Below are 17,617 nucleotides of genomic sequence, written 5' to 3' on the forward strand. Positions count from 1 at the left end.
AATTATTTATGAGTGACATATTATTGGATTTCCATGGGGCAACTGCACAGACAGCCCAACCTCTTCCTCTGAAGCAGTTTCAATTTCCCTTTGTGAATCACTACCACATCCCCTTACTTTGCTTTCTGAAGTATGTGGAATCTTCTGTAGAAAAGTTTTTGATTTGAACTTCTAAGACTGGCCCTAGCTAGAAAGGTGATTTCATTCTTCAATTGATTTCCCTCTCAGACCCACTGCCAAAATCCAGGGATCAGAGACCTAATAACCTCTTGTTTTCCTTATTGCAAAAAAAACATTTTTATGCAAAAATAATTCTTTTGGCAGTGCTAGACTCGGCTTTAACATATGGAAATGTTCTACAAAGCAAGAAATGTGCTGAGCCTGAGAAAACGCTGCATTGTCAGACAAAACTCTAAGAAATCTGCACTTTAGTCAGAAATCATAGCTATAAATGTACACAAATGCAGACATAGTGGAGATGCATGCATTCAGGCCTCAGCTGTGAAGAGCTGTGCAATGTGGGTGCCTATGGGTAAGCTTGACAGGTAGGACTGAGATGCAAAGAAACCAAGACAAATGTACATTCTGAATTACAGACATGTCAGTAACAGAGAACAGTTTTGAAGTGAAGATAAAATTACTGAGTTGAAGCTTTCCAGATGGGGGGATCAAAGAGAAAGAATGACTGCATCTTCATGGCATTAGCTTTATCTAAAAAGAAATATAGAAAATGCTAATTTGTACTATAAAAATCTAAACTACTCAATATATGTCCCACGTGTCTTCAATATCTTTTAGGAAGCATTTTTCTCTAGTTAGTAAGAAATAAAAAAAGATATAAGGCTGCTATGCCCCTTGGTGCTGCATTTACATCCCTACTCAGGAATATTATATATAATACTGAAGTCTTTTTAATACTCCAAAGACATCTTCATTTTGTGTTAGGTTTAAAAAACAAAACAAAACAAAATAGCCAAAAACACATGCTCTCCAATATCAAATAACCATTTTAATCACCACCAGACTAGATGAAAAACAGTAATGTTCTCAGATTAAGAGTAAAATCATTTCATCTGGCATTCCATCTTTTAGGGTGAAAGAAATACAGCTGGATAAAGAGATTTTTAAGAGTTTGGTTTTTTTTGTTCACTTTGATTTAATTGCCATGGAAGGTAATCCAACTAATTTGTTGGATATTTTTAAGAAGTCCTAGATATAGAATGCTTACTTGTGTTCTCCTGTGTTTTAAGGCCTCTAATTAATAACTGAAACTAGTACTATGAAATGTACCATTTTATTACCGGAACTCTTTAATCACATTTTGATTAGAAGAGATCTATTCAAATCTTGCCCACAGTTTAATGAATGTTGTTTTTTAATCAGACAAATGTATCATCGAAGATGAGACAGGTACATAATGTCATTCATATTGTTTTCTGAAACTTTCATAAAACTGTACAAAATAGTCTAATTCCACAAAATAAATAAATAAATAAATATTAAGCTGATAAACTGACGTAGTTTCACAAGCATGTATCGATGATGTGTCATATGGCAATCGCATCTGATACACCTGAAAATACTTCTTGCAACTTTTACCAAGTCTCATGTTCCCATTTATTCTATTAATGTAGATGTCACTCAGTATACATTTCAAATAATTGGAAGTGTTATTTTGTTTGTTTTGCATTTAAGATCTATCATATACAGATTGCTGCTAAGCTAATTGAACATTAATTTTTTTTGCAATTGAAAAAAATCTCTTGGTTTTATAATATATAGTTCCACATTCTATCACAACATTGCTATTCATCTTTAATTAATATTTTTAAGTTACTAAATTAAATATTTAAACTATTAATGAGGATTTTTTTTTAAATATTTCTTCAGGTAATAAATTCTATTCAAAGCTTAATTAGTGAGAAAAAAGTGACAAAAAGTCATTGCAGATATATCACCACAAAACTGCTGTGGAAGAAATCAAGATCAGGCAACAGCAACTAGCTCAAAAAGCTTAACCAAAGATTTAAAAAAAAAATAAGGGGAAAAAAATGTGTGATCTATATAAAACAAAAATTGTTGAGCTTTGGAATTAGGATTGTAGGTTTCTAAAGTACTCTACCACTTAGTGTTAAAGATTCTGCTTGGCAGTGCCTGGACATAAAATTTCACAGGCTTTGGATGGGTCCTACTGAAGTGCCATTATGCTAGTTCACAAAGCTGTTTAGCTTCTTCCGTTGCTTTGATTCAAAAAAAGAAATTCACTTCCCCAGATGTTCCAAAAGCGCATAAATCCCAAACACACTTTATATGATTAGGAAAAAGGTGAAGCAGATTATTAGACTTAGAAGAAAGCTTTTAATTTCAAGACATAAGAATAAAGAAGATACAGAGTTTTATTGCAGGCCAGAGTAATGAAAGTAACTTGTGATACTGACTTCAATCCTTACTAAGAGAGGAGGCTAGCAGATTATGTCTCACAAACAGAAGATGTAACAGCTACTTTTCTTAACTATTCTCTCAGTTTAGCTTTAATTTATACAATTTTTTCTTCTCATTTCTGACTTACTACTACAAAAAGGATCCCAAAACATATGCTGCAAAATACCAAAACTAAGTTAAACATTCAATGTTTTTCTCATGAAAATAGCAGTAGGATTATCTACTGGTAATTTAATTTATTATTAAATCATCAGTTTAATAATAAATAATAGAAATAAAATGAATGAAATACAGCTAGAAAAATCCATTATGCTAAAAGAACCATATTCAATGAACCCATATAAAATACGGTAAGTGTGAAAACAATGTTCAAAGAGAACAGAGATTATAAATTGTCTAGAAATCTCAGAACATATGCAAAACAATGTTTTCCCAATGATAACATTTCAAATTACATCTCAGAAATTAACATTTGCTAAAATGCATTTTATTAATAAACTGAAAGGATATAGGGAGAATATGGATTTGATACCTAAAATGTCCTTTTCTTCTAGGAGTTCAAAGAGGATTGGTCAAACATCAAGGGAAAAGAGAAAAATATATTCTCTTATCTTTTTATGTCCTTTAAAGTATTTTCTCACTTTATTCTTTTGCAGGATAATAAGGCATATTGTAGCTGATAAGCACAAGATATTATTATGAGTTGTAAAAATCTGTATCATCAGGCTGCAAGATATAGAACTAAATACACCATTATAATTATTTAGGAGAGTAAGTCATCATATCTTACACAAAGGCCACAAAAAAGTTAATTTATCAAGTAATTATTTCTTATCTTCCATACACTGTTTAGATATTTTTTTGGAAAGTGGAATCATTATTTCCAGACAAGCTCATCCCTGTGCTATACTTGATATTTGACTCGTAACTCTAGCCGTTCTTTTCACCCTAGCATTGTACTGTATAAGGAACATATGTTAGTAATATTCTACCAATCATCATCCTTTATACTTCTATAACACTCTTTAAAAGGTAACTTCACCAGTTTATGTTGAGGAATAATATTTCATATTTGCTTTCAGTGCAATTTTATTATGGCTAAACATGTATTTCTTTTTTTTCAAAACACTGATAAAGTTGAATCCCTAAACCAATCTCCTTTGAATAAAATATGTTCTTTGGATAGTCCTTACTCATCCTTTACTCATCCTAATTCAAAATTAATTACTTATTAATTCATGTAATACAAGGAAAAATAATTTGTAAAGTGCTATAATTTTTTTAATTAGAAATTTAAGTGGAGCTACAGATCATATTCAATGCAAGAACTTATGTACCTAAAATAGGAATTGCAAAGCATTTAAGTGCAAAACTGAAATCTTCAATCCTCCCATTCATTTACTATATAATTCAGGAGGCATCTGAAGTCAGAAGCCTTGGGAACAAAAGCACATAACTGGGCTACGCATGTCAGTGTTCTATCCTGAAGGAATCCTCTAAAAGAAATACAGAAATTAGCTGTAGTAGTCAACTAGCACTATAGTAGGTGCCCTTAAAAGAACATCTCAGAGGATCTTTTAGCATCAGATGCACAACTTAAAAGGAATGTTACAGACATTTAGTTACAAGATACAGGATGGTTTCCATCTTTTATTTAAATATGTCAGACGTAAAAGTTTTTACCACCATCAGAAATACACACGCACACATATATTCATATATATGTGTGTATATATATATATATACACCATTATGAGTTATAACCGACCTCTTTGACAAGGATGTGATGCATTATCTCATTACATATCTGTAAGGAAAGCATTAGCCCAAAGAATTTTCATTGCTTGTATAGATATTTTAGTTTTTTACTTATTCTTCCTAAAGGGGAGACAAATTCTTCCTGAAGTGGATTCTGTATTAGGTTTTAAATTATTTGTGTACTTCATTTGAAATTTCTGTTTTTTGAAAAATGTCTAAACTTTCTTCCAGTGGCTCTGATGCACAGATTAAAACACAGGAAACAACAACAACAACAACAACAAAAAATGTGAGAAAGGAAGCCTGCTTGGCAAGCAGCAGGGTTTTGGTAGCAGGGGAGCCCCAGGGATGGCCTCTGTGAGCAGAGCCCAGCAGCTGCCCCACGTCTGATCAGACAACTCCAGCCAGCTCCAAAGGGACCTGCCACTGGCCAGAGCTGAGCCAGGGAGAGACTGCTGGGTGGGACTCTGGGAGAGTAGACTGAGGAAAGGGAAAAAGGTCATGCACAACAGCATCTGGGAGAGAAGAGTGAGAAATGTGAGAGAAGCAGCCCTGCAGACCCCAAGGTCAGTGCAGAAGGAGGGCAGAAGGTGCTCCAGGCACGCACAGAAGTTCCCCTGCAGCCTGTGGAGAGGCCCCTGGTGGAGCAGGCTGTCCCCCTGCAGCCCATGGGTCCCACATGGAGCAGATCTCCACGCTGCAGCCCGTGGAGGAGCCCCCACTGGAGCAGGTGGATGTGGCCTGGAGGAGGCTGCGGCCCATGGAAAGCCCCCACAGGAGCAGGCCCCGGGCCGGTGCTGCAGCCCGTGGAGAGGAGCCCACGCAGGAGCAGGGGGTCTGGGGGGAGCTGCCGCCCGTGGGGGACCCGTGCTGGAGCAGTTTGCTCCTGACAGATGGACCCCGTGGTATGGAGCCATGTGGGAGCAGTTCTTGAAGAGCTGCTGCCTGTGGACAGCCCCCGCAGGCTCAGTTCGGGAAGGACCGCATCCCGTGGGAGGGACCTCATGTGGAGCAGGGGCAGAGAGTGACCGTGAAGGAGCAGTGGAGACAAAGCGTCAGGGACTGACCACAGCCCCCATTTCCCATTCCCTTGTGCTGCTCAGGGGGGAGGAGGTAGGAGAGGGCGGATGGGGGGAAGGTGTTTTTGGTTTGCTTCTAGTTCTCACTGCTGTAGTCTGTTATCAATAGGCAATAAATTACATTAATCTCTCTATGCCGAGTTTGTTTTGGCCATGATGATAATTGTTGAGTGATCTCCCCACCCTTATCTCAACCCTTGAGCCCTCTGCATCGTATTTTCTCCCTTTTCCTCTGAGGAGGGGGAGTGAGAGAGCGGTTGTGATGGAGTTCAGCTGCCTAGCTGGGTACAACCACCACACGTATGCTGGAAACTTTCCAATACCATTCAGTATTGGAAACATTTCAGTATTTGCATTTCTATACTGCCGTAAATGCAAAAGTCTAAGTACCTGGAAATAAAGCTGTTCTTTTATTTAAAAATAAAACAAAACTCTGTAATCTCATGTATTAAGATATGTACTACTTCCTAACTGAACTACTGAAGTCTGGGGGCATGGCCTTTCTCATCCCTGTGCCAAATGTTCTGTCCAGAGATTTCCTTCCATTGTCTTCTTCAGGACAAAACACTGAGAGCTGTTCACTTCATTTATCTTTACCTAAAAATTTATTGCTCTCTAATGCAGCTTCTCATAGTGATGTTATGCTGCCACATATGATTTTATTGGATCCTTAGGGGCTTATCAGAAGAGACAGGCATGAAACACTGGTTCATCTTCCAGAACATTTTTAAGTAGAAGAGCCCAATTTCTTTCACTATTTCCCACAGGCAGAATGCATCTTTTCTTTGGGTTATTTAGGAAGCTAATCTAATTCATAAACACACTCTGGGAAGAAATTCTTCTCTATTTAGATAGAGCCAGCAATTATTCCTTTCCATACTGAGACTTGGGGCTTTCTTCTTTAAATTATGGGAGAGAGGTTTCCCAGAACTAAGAGATAATTCAAAGAGAGTGAGTCTCTAGTCCTGTGTCCTACTTGTAAACTAGCATTTTGACTTAAAATGTATCATTCTATGTTTTTTGTTATTCATGTCAAACCCACTATCTACTGATGTAGCATTGTGAATATTACATAGCATATATTTTTGTGCTTTCGTACCGATGATCTCTTGAGGTCCCTTCCAACCCCTACAATTCTATGATTCTGTGACTCTGTGATTACCCTGAACAAATGTCCAGTAAGAGAAAACCCCAAAACTGGACGTATCCATACAGGAAAAACAAAACTATTAACATGTATCAGACTACACAAAATCATATATTTTTAAAGCTCTTAGTTCTTCTGAACTATTACTTTGCATTCTCAGCTGATTTCTTCCAGTCATGATCAGATGTTGAATAAATGGTACATGACATAGCAGTTGGTAAATGTGTACTGCCCAGCTATCACTGCTCTGGGTCCTACTGCCCAGCTAACAATTACTCAAACTTATTTCCTAGAACTGCCTCCAAATGACTGTGTCTTAAACACACATCTATTTCACAAAAACCTTGAATCACTGACTATGAAAAAAAAAAAAAGACAATTTTCCCAATCAGACTAGAAAAAATAAGTTAAACAATGTCTCAGGAGCTGAAGAAGCAAAACAAAATCCACATGCATGTCCTCCATTGTGTTTGCTCAGAGAGGCAACATTACCAGGAATGTATCCTTCATTAGAACTTGGAATTATCTAATAGATTCATATTACCCAAAAGATAGCCAAGGTTGTTTTAAAGAATTTTCTGTATTGAATCTGGTAAAAAAAAACATGTTTGTATACACCATTGTGTACGTTTTTACAGTATTTCTTTTGTTTTGACAAACAGAATGGAAATGGTATAACTAAAACGTAAAATTAAAACATATTTTTAAGGAAAGGGAACTTGTTTTATTCATGTTTAAGAATATTACTTTTTCAGAGCTGTATCACTGCTAGAGGGTCTTTACACCATAACTAACATTAACACTCTTCTTGTTTGACAGATTTACCTTCTTTATTTTTATTAATTTTTTTCACTTTGAGGTTTCTGTAATAATTCTCCCTTTGGCCAGTAGATCACATTTATGACTTACTCCTGGAGCCTGTCAGACCTCTATGTCTATTTAATAATGGGATAAAAAACATAGTTTAAATTAAAATGAAACTTGGGTTAATAATTCCATATAATAATTCCAATAATAATTCCAGTAATAACAATAATACAAGTGATATTTTTTAAATGCATAAATTGGGGATTTTAATGATCTTTATGCTTTAATACAAATCTCAAAGATTATGACAAAGTTTAGTATCTGTGAAAACTTCATCCAGAAAGCTCATTTTAGACTGTATTTCTTCCTTGTAAACTCTTTGCAGTACAAGAAATAAACAATACTTTCAACCTCGTCTCTATATTTAACGTACTAGATATCTGAGCAATTTATGGAATTTGCAAAAAACTATTATGGAACTAGAATGTAAATTTTATAGATTCTTGTATCACTGGACTTAAGCAACAAAATAAGAAAATAATACAAGTGTCCCTTTCCAAGTGCATACACAAAACTCATGTTCATGCTGCAGTGCAATATAGTTAGGTTGACAGTGAAAACCTTTAGCGCCATTACCCCTTGTTATGACGAAAATCAATCATTTATTTCAATCTGTTTTCACTCTTCCTAGCTGGTTGATTAGCCATGACAACACTTTAGTTCTACATAATGACCACCTCATTTCTTTGTAGCACCTTATAAAAAACTTTATCAAAGCCTCTAAAGGAAATGTCAGAAATTTTGTTTCTTCACTTACATGTTTTAGATGAAAGTCCAAGTAAAAGCTTCACAATGGAAAAAAAATATAGGCTACTCTGCTCGTTGTCCCCACCCAAAAGAAAACACATACACATACAAAAAAGCAAAAGTGAAAAACACCACAAACAGAATAGAATTTTAAAAAAATAAAAAATCGCATGGACTTAAGATCATTTTTGGCAGTATCATGAGTTCTTATAATCATTAAGACTTTGAAAGATACTAGTAGAAACAATAAATCATTGCTGAGGAACATGATTCATATTATAATATTCAGGCTTTGGCTGCTTACATTACAGATTAGGATAAAGGTCCAATTCTTCAGTAAAAGCTGCATTACAAAAAAGTAAACAAAAATCATAAAGTACTGTGAGTTTTGAAGCACACGGAAAGTTACCTTCACATCTAGGGAAATGATAGTTCCAATTTCTGTTGATTCCATGTTGGCATGTGAGAACAGGCTGACCCCTCAAAACATATCCAGGATAGCATTCAAATGATACCGACTGACCCACACTGTAATCCGAGTTGACTATATATCCATTCAAAAAAGGAGGAGGATCAGGGCAGTTCTGTAACTCATAAGCTGGAAGAGAAAAGAAGTGCTTAGTCAGCTGTCAACACAAGAATTCACCATTAATTTAAATTCTGTACTGGATTCCATAATTGGTTAACACAAATGACAAAAATCAGTAAATGAATGGTTAACACATATCAATACTAAATAATTATAGGAATAAATCATTCATTTGAACCATTCAGCTCTTAAAAAGGAATGAAGGAATTAGCTTCAGAGACAAAGCATAGGAAAGATCAAAATCTGGAATAGAATGAATTATTGCTACTATTACTACACTATTATTACTATTACTAAACTATTACTACACTAATATTCTCAAGATTAAAATTTTCCACAGAAATTTTCAAGTATATTTTCCTATTTTGATATATGAAACAATTCAATTCATTCCAAGTAACAAATGGTAAAATGATTTATGAAAAGAAAATATTCATGATGACTGAAATTAAACTATTTTTATAAAAAAATGTTCATATCTATTGAATAGTTCATAGTGCAACTTCCAAATTTGAAAGTTTACATTTATTAATACCGAAGTGTACAAAACACCATAACAACTTGAAACTTTTTTTTTCTGATAGTATTCATATGTCAATCCATGTGTCATATAGTAAGAATGAATGTAACGGCAGCACAACAAAAATGAAGTTTTGCAGCACTGTGAACACTCTGTAGCAACCCAAACTTTTGAAATTGAGGTTAAGCATGTGTATTACTATGGTGGCTTATATTTATTTGACTGGCAATATTGCAGTTTGTTCATTACCTGCACTGATTAGCTAGTGCAATGACTTCAACAATAAATTGGCACACAATCACAACAATTGTTCAAATGTTTCCACACAAACTGTATAGTAAGTATTCTAATAAGGTATAATACAGTCATTCATTACAATTTTATGAAATTGAGCATTTTCACAAGCCATTGAACTTTTTTTATATACATTAAACTATTCAAAATATCACCCAACCAAAACAAAAAGTAAATAGAGAATTAATGGAAGACTATAAAGCCAGAGAAGTAAGATCTAGAAAAGCAAAAAAAATAAGGAAAATGTTCCTTCTAGATGTATCTCCAAACAAAAATTAGACTAATGACTCACCATATTTAATGTTGGAGTTTACGTTTCAAAGACCTCAAAATATTATACATATTTAATTAATACAAAATAGTGCAATGAACATTCAGAGAGAGCTTTCACTAATAACATTCACTGAGATACAAAGACAATTTAAAAGTACGTGTTCGCATATTGGAGATATATTGATTTAGAATATTTAAATGATAAGTAGTCCCACAGGAAGCAAAAAAAAAAAGGGGGGGGGGGAGTTATAAAAACGTTACATAGAATCATTTATATACAACCAACTTCACAGAGATAGAATAGCAAGTAACTGCCTGTTAAGGACTTATTGTTGAGAAAATGAACGCCCTGATTTCTCTGAGCATTCCATTTACAGTTACGAAATACCCTTGTCAGAAGATAAGGAAGTTCAAACGAGAGCAATAATTCCAGCATGCTTTATACTAACATATGCCTTCAAGTCCAAGCTCTACATATACAGTAAGATGAAGAACATATGCGTGAAGTATTTTGTTATTTTCTCAAAGCGAATCATGACAATATGCGTATGTTCATTCTGGGAACATATACTTGCTATTATCAATTAGATTCTTAAACTAGCCATTTCAGCAAGATGAAGGAAAACATATAATTCTGTTGTCCTTACTTAAAGTGCCTACTTAAAGTGAAGTAGTAGTGCTATGCCTACTTAAAGTGAAGCTTCTACTTAATTGCTTCACTGAAACAGGGCTAGTATCACAGTTTTTCTCAGTCATTGCTGATTAAAGTCAAGCTACAGAATAAAGACAAATTTTATTTTGAGATAGCTTCCTCCGTTTCCCTGATTCATTCAGTGAATCCAGAATGCAGTGTTTGTAAGAATACAAAGATGTGGACAGATATGGAATTACCAGAAATATTCAGAAATCATCTAAGAAATCAGACATTCCTTCCTCCAAATAACAAAAAAAAAAAAATTCAAGAAAAAATGAAGGCTTAACAATCAGAATTAATTGCTACTGGGAAAGAAAAATAATAATAATAATAAAAAACAACCAACCAACTTTATTCTACCTTAATTACGGTTCATTAAAATCTTCTGCTAAATCTAGTAGTGACTCATTAATTTTTGATGGTATTATTACTCCTGCTTTCATTATTCATATAGCACCACTACAGCTAATATCATTATCATCAATATGAATTACTACCAGCATCTTTCTACAAAATAGAATACTAAAAATATTATTTAAGATTACAGGACTTATTAAGACTAATACATAAAATTATATAAAAATCTATTTAGCAAGTTATAAAACAAACAGGAAAAGCAAAACAAAACAAAACAATAAAAGATTACTCCGAAGGGTTAGAGGATCTCACAGATTAATTTGAAAAGGTGCATTACTACTTTGCCCAATAGTTACAAAGAAAGTATTTTGGAACAATGACAGTAAGTACTGAAACTTTTAAACTTTGATTGTACAACGTTTTGAGATGAACATGCATGAAAAATATTTTGTCTTGGTTAATCTGTTGCAATAAAGTACCTACAAGGAACATTTTAGACTTTAGTGTGGTCTCTCAGACTTTCCTAAGGCTTAAAGAGACAGCAGTGTGCTCAGGTAGCCAGGAAGGCCAACAGCATCCTGGCTTGTATCAGAAATAGCATGGCCAGCAGGACTAGGGAACCGATTGTCCCTTTGTGTGTGGCACTGGTGAGGTCAAACCTCAAGTACTGTGTTCAGTTTTGGACCCCTCACTACAAGAAGGACATCGAGGTGCTCGAGCGTGTCCAGAGAAGGGCTACAAAGCTTATGAAGGGCCTGGAACACAAGTCCTGTGAGGAGCGGCTGAGGGAGCTGGGGTTGTTTAGTCTGGAGAAAAGGAGGCTCAGGGGAGACCTTGTTGTGCTCTACAACACTACGTTCACACACTACAGTGTAGTGTGCAGTACTACAACACTACCTGCACAACCTTGTTGTACTCTTAAAGGAGGCTATAGCACTTATCTCGCTGATCTACATGAGAAGGAAACACAGGAAAAAACTCAAGCAAAAGAAAAAACACTGAAATAACATTAACATCTATCCCTCTAATTTGCACAACATTCCTAAAATCCTTTGGAATGGTAATGGAAAAAAAAAGCCTATCTTTTAAAATTCTGGTTAGTGTATACTCAGAGATACATATCTTTTCCTCCTATTATAAGTAGGGCAAATAAACAGATGCAGAAATTTTGGGGATTGTTCTGGTATTTCTTTTAGTAAGGACAGATCCTCTGCCTAAATCAGATTATCATAAATTTGGCAGTCAGACAGAGGTAAAAGCATTTGCTGGAGAAGAATGTAGTAAGAAAAATGATGGTAAATGTGAAGATACTCTCTGCATGTGACTTGCGGTATAAATCCTATAGGCGATTTATAAACTTTTTGAGTACCTGTAAGTCAGGTGATCCATCTATCATATCACGATTTATAGGCCACTCAATGAATTTGTTTTATAGTTTTAATATGAATATGAATTATATTGTTCTCTGTACTTCTGATATATGCAACAACTATACCTGATTTAACAGCGCAATTCATTATTCAGTCATCACTATTAAATATTACCCACAATTCTGATGTCACACCTCACAAAAGAAAGCTTTTTTATTAGTGTCATGCCCAAAGACTTGTTTTCCTTATTGAGCTTTACCAAATGATATATTGTTTCACAACAGAAAAAAAAAAAAAAAAAACACCCTAGTGAGAGCCTGAAATGAAGCCCAACATAAAGAAAATCTGAGAGAAAGATTTAATTCCAGCCCTGGCAATAGTCAAATATTTGAATTTCAAAATGATATCTTGTACTGACATTTGGCATTTCTTTGTGCAATATATTTTCCATTGGTGAGAAAAGAATGTAAATCACAAAAGGAATATAATTGATTCTCTGCTATCCTGCTTTTATGATTTAATATATTGATTTTATGATTTAAATGTATTTTCCCTGTTACATTAACACTAGGGTGATTTACTCTGCAAATACTACATATATCTGTAACACTTCAACATAGAAATAATTACCATATAGAAAAACTGTATTAGCAGACAGCTGAGTACACAAACACTCAAACATTAGGAAAGCTCACAATTAAGACTACTTAACATTTTTGCAGATGCATTGTGCCAGGATTAGAGTCACAAAACATGGATTCATTTTGTCTAGAGTTATAAAATCATTTTCTATGAGCCCCCAAAAGATATTATTCACTTCCACTAGTAGTATTACTCCCTTAGGACAACTTCTGAAACCATATTTAGAAGTATAGCAGTTTTTCAACAAATCCCTTTTTCTTTCCAGAATTTCTATGTCTCAAAAGTTCCAACATAATTATCCTTTTGATAGATAAAGGTCATCAGATTTAACACATTTAAATTGTATCGTGTACATGCATGAATGTGCTTGAGGAAGCAAAAGAGCGCATTAGAACTTTTTTCTGTATTTTCTGTAACATGTTTCTCTCCATGTGTAACAGAGTGAGATTCTCACTACAGCTTTATGCTACACTGAAATTCAGAACAGATTAAAAATGCTGTTAGAATTCCAGTCATAGGAACTATGATTCCTGCAGTAATGATTACATAAATAAAATATTTACCTGCTTCCAATAAAGAAGTTCTAGTCCCAGAGGGACAGCTATGTAGAAAAAATATGTTCCAGAAACATTAAAAGGCTGAAGTAACAGTTATACTATAGCCAGTTACTAAAACCCGCAAAGAATTTTTACAACTATTACTAACTGTGTCCTAAATTCTGTAGTGAATCTCTCAGAGGCCATAACAGGCATTTATTTTTCTGACCTAGCATATATCTTGAGTCATTCCAGCTATATGCAGAGTATCCTCAGCCTGTAATTAGTCAACTTGGCTTGCCAATCAAAATTCTGTGACAGTCTTCTGTGTGACTTCTTCCCCTCAGATCTGGTGTGCATAGACTGCTTGCATCTCAGATACTGAGATGCAAAAGACATGGGGGGTCTCAGTAAGTCAAATTTAGCAGTCAAAAGTGATTTAGAAATGTTCTTCTAAGTATTTCTGGTTGCTTCCCATCTTTGCTGCTTATCATAGGTGGCAAAACCACAGTGAGGATAACAAAAAGCCACAGTTTCTTAATGCTTCTGGGTTTTGAATTAAACAGTGGAATAGTTATTTCAATAACAGAAAACAAAAACACACACAAAAAAAACCCTAAATATTACTCTTTTGAAAATCAGGAACTGTAAAGTCCTCTCATTATCTTACAGATCAGTAAAAATAGTACGTGATAAAACTTATCTGAACTTCTACAGAGAGCTAACACACCACCAATATGAACTTCCCTCTTGTTATTGATAAAACAAAAGGTCAAACAACAGACACAAATTCATTACCTCAGTTTTGTAAAATAACGGAATACTCTCCATTCCTTATGTAATGCAATTGCGAAGCTGAAGTGATAACAAAACATGAAAGCATCAGAGCACAAAACAATGAAGATCTGACCATCAACGGTATTCAGAGCTCTAACTTCCCTAGGATTCTGCTAAGGGCAAGAAGCTTTTTACTGTATTCAGAAATAGAGAGTACCTAAGTTATTCAGCTTATATATTCAAATTCTGTGCTGTGAGAATTCACTGAGTAGCGCTTAAGAAGCAGCACTAGCTCCTTGCAGACATGGAAAGCAAATATTGTATTGTTCAGTGTGCATACACTATCCTCCCTCAAAATGTTGTGCTCTGGGCTTATACTCTGAGCAGTACAATCCAAGGCTATATTAGGACTCAATTTCATATGTATTTTTTGGTCTTCAGAAACTCAGTAGAAGAATGTAGAAATAACATTATTAATTCATTATACATTATTCATATTCTGGCTTCCCCTGAGATGAGGAGTTATCAAAAAGCCTATCCTTTACAAAACACTCTAGAAAACTTCATTTTATGACAGTGAAGCTTGCTTGAATGAGCATACTCAATAACTTCTCCTTTTATTTTCTGATTAGTATCTTTATAAAAAAGCCAGCCTTTTTATACCTTGCAAAAAATCCTCTGCCACTACTTCTTGTGTTCTAGTAAGTAGAAATGAACTATTTTCACTAAAAAAAAGCTATTTTTGCAATGTACTATCCTCAGTGCCATTCAGCAAATGGATGAATTTAATCTTAAATCCACTGTAACGTAAACTTAAGTACACTGAAGAAAAAGAAAAAAAATCAGTCAAGGATTAAGCTATGGAGTCTTCTGGGTATTAACTAATAAGCAACATATTCATTAGGGCATTGGAGTATGTTTGGTAAATGTGACTACAACTATGGACTACAACTTTCTGGATGCTTTTTTAAGGTTATATAAATTAATTTAATTCTCTGAAAAACAATGTTTTTTACTTGTAGATTTTTTCTCCAGTTATAATAAATTGGGAGATAAGAAAACAGACTAGAAACAGTCCGAAAAAACATCTATTAAATGTGTAAAGATAACAAGTCCTCAGATCCATCTGCTTTGCTCTACATTCCTATAGAAATGACAAAAATGGACAAAAGCATAAGTTTTTTTTTTAATTTTCAGTATAAATTTATTCTAATTATTTGCAAAATCTGGTTTGTGTATGCTCTATCTACTTGCAGTGGTATATACCCTCTGGTTTTATGTACCACCTTTTCTTAGTCCTAATGACCACTTTTTCCCTTTTATTTAAGGACTAGATGCTTGTTTTAGATGACTTGAAGGATTAAATGCTTTTGAAATGTGCTTCTTGGAAATCATGTCAAGTATTAGTGATATGCCTTGAAAGGCTATTTTGTTTGGTATAGCAACTGTTTGATTTGCCCAGTTAGGAGGAAAGATGAAGTCAGTAAATTACTTTGTCAGCTGCTGAACAAACAAAGCTTTTATTTATATATTTTATTTTATTTTATTTACCTAAATTTGAGCACTATGTTCTTATAAACAGACACCAAAATGATTAAGCCCTTTCTGGATTACCTTACTGTATTTACAGTATCTCCAAACCCATGAAACACAATCAATATGCTTTCTGTCAGAGTAAAATGTTATAGGCTATGTGCCATTTATGCACCTGATAGTGCAAGACCCCAGAGATCTGAGATCAGTCTGGTCTTGCCTTGGCCTGAGCTGAATTTAGCTCATTTTAACAATTGCTAGCAGCCAACTGATTATTACCTAACATGTTATACTCTGCAAATACCGTGTATGATAAAGGTTCGGCAAGACTTGGCAGTCACTGCTTAATAACAACAGTCACTTATAAGGGACTTAAGAGTAATTGAAGCTGGGGAAAGCAACTTTCAAAGCCTGGCTAGGAAACAGTAGGAAAGAAACATACTATGAGATAATATAGTAAATAAATTAAAAAAAAAAAAAAAAAAGCCAATAAAAAATAGTAAACACCCAGAAAACTCCATAGCTTAATCAGTGACTGAACTTTTTTAATGTACTTAAGTTTATTTTACAGTGGATTTAAGCATTAATTGAAGTTGAAACCAAGATTGAGCTGTAAAAAATCCCCATCATGAACATCATGCTTTTCCCAGCAAAGAGTTGAGGACTAAAAATAAATTCCTAGCTTTCTTTATATGATGTGCTCCCTTTTGTCCATAAGAAGATTTTGAATGTGACACCCATGCTAAAATCTTGTATTTCATCTCCCTCCCATGTCCCATGACTAGCAGTTAGACAAGACACAATGTGCATTAAAATATGCTGCAATAAGGAATGTTCCAACTGGTTAGCCAGCAAGCTGAATTTACCCCTATAGACTATCTACCTTCTCAACATGGGCATTATTTCAGGTCTCTGTCACCTATGTTACTAATATCATACTAATTAATTAATAAAGTAATCAATATGATAATAAATATACTAAATATTATACTAATCAATTAATGCATTAATACTAACACTAATAATACTAATGTTACTAATAAAGAAGAAAGGACAAGGAAAGAAATATTTTGGAGTAGTAAAGACTTATATTCTGAAGTCCAGTTGCCGCAATTGCAGACCGACTAAGAGGAAGAGGGAGAAATCCAGCAGTCTAATTTCAAAAGAAGTGGGAAAATCCAGAGACAATCAGGAATGTAACTAAATATCAATGGCAACAGATGTGGGATTGGAAATAAAAAGTCAACTGTCCATGAGCCAGCAACGTGCTTTTGTGGCTGAGAAGGCCAATGGTATTCTGGGGTGCGTTAGGAAGAGTATTGCCAGGAATAGCTACTGCAATCTGGGATCACAAAGGCAACAGAGAGAATTAGTGTTATCTCAAGAAAAATAAACACATTCAAGAGATTTCATTTTTAAAGAACAAAAGACCAAAACCTTTTTGTAGAATGTAGAAAAGGAGGTAGATGGAAGAGGGGGGGTATGGCAAAAGCACAGTAGAGTAAATTTAGCTGATAGATCCCAATCACGTAAAAATTGAATATGTCTGTGTTAGCAACTTCTTGCATTAGAAAAAGAATCAATAAATAACCTTGTAAAATAATTAAATTTTTGTTCTAGAATCTTTTTTTTTTATTTTTTTTTAAGTTTTAAATTAACCAGCTTATATATAGACTAAAATACTGTGCTTCCTCAAAAACACATTCAGGAATGACTCATCACAGAATCTTTTATAAGTAAGGAGCATTACATACAACTGAACTGAGAGAATTGACTTTACTGAAGAAATTGTTTTGCTTCTCACTCATGGGGAAAATAAAACTGTATGAATATATATGCATTTGGTAATTCAAATACACCTAGAAATATACATTTTGAGAAATGACGTACTGAATACTGATTGTATTTTACATTTGAAATTTGAATGTCTCAATGTCAATTAATCTAACTATCTCTCTCTTGGTTCTGAATTTTCTATCTGCTATTAACTGT

General features: G+C 34.3%; 1 protein-coding gene across 5 annotated transcripts in view; it reads right to left on the minus strand.

Annotated features, from left to right (window-relative positions):
• CSMD1 (CUB and Sushi multiple domains 1) overlaps window positions 1–17,617 on the minus strand; it is a 1,148,093-nt gene that overhangs the window by 127,679 nt on the left and 1,002,797 nt on the right. For all 5 annotated transcript variants that reach the window (XM_040551456.1, XM_040551454.1, XM_040551453.1 and 2 more), the window contains one exon: window positions 8,450–8,638. In XM_040551456.1, coding sequence (XP_040407390.1) covers window positions 8,450–8,638 — 189 coding nt within the window. The remainder of the gene's footprint in view (window positions 1–8,449; window positions 8,639–17,617) is intronic.

The sequence above is a fragment of the Cygnus olor genome, chromosome 3, assembly GCF_009769625.2.
Source record: "Cygnus olor isolate bCygOlo1 chromosome 3, bCygOlo1.pri.v2, whole genome shotgun sequence".
In the NCBI taxonomy this organism is placed as follows: Eukaryota; Metazoa; Chordata; class Aves; order Anseriformes; family Anatidae; genus Cygnus; species Cygnus olor.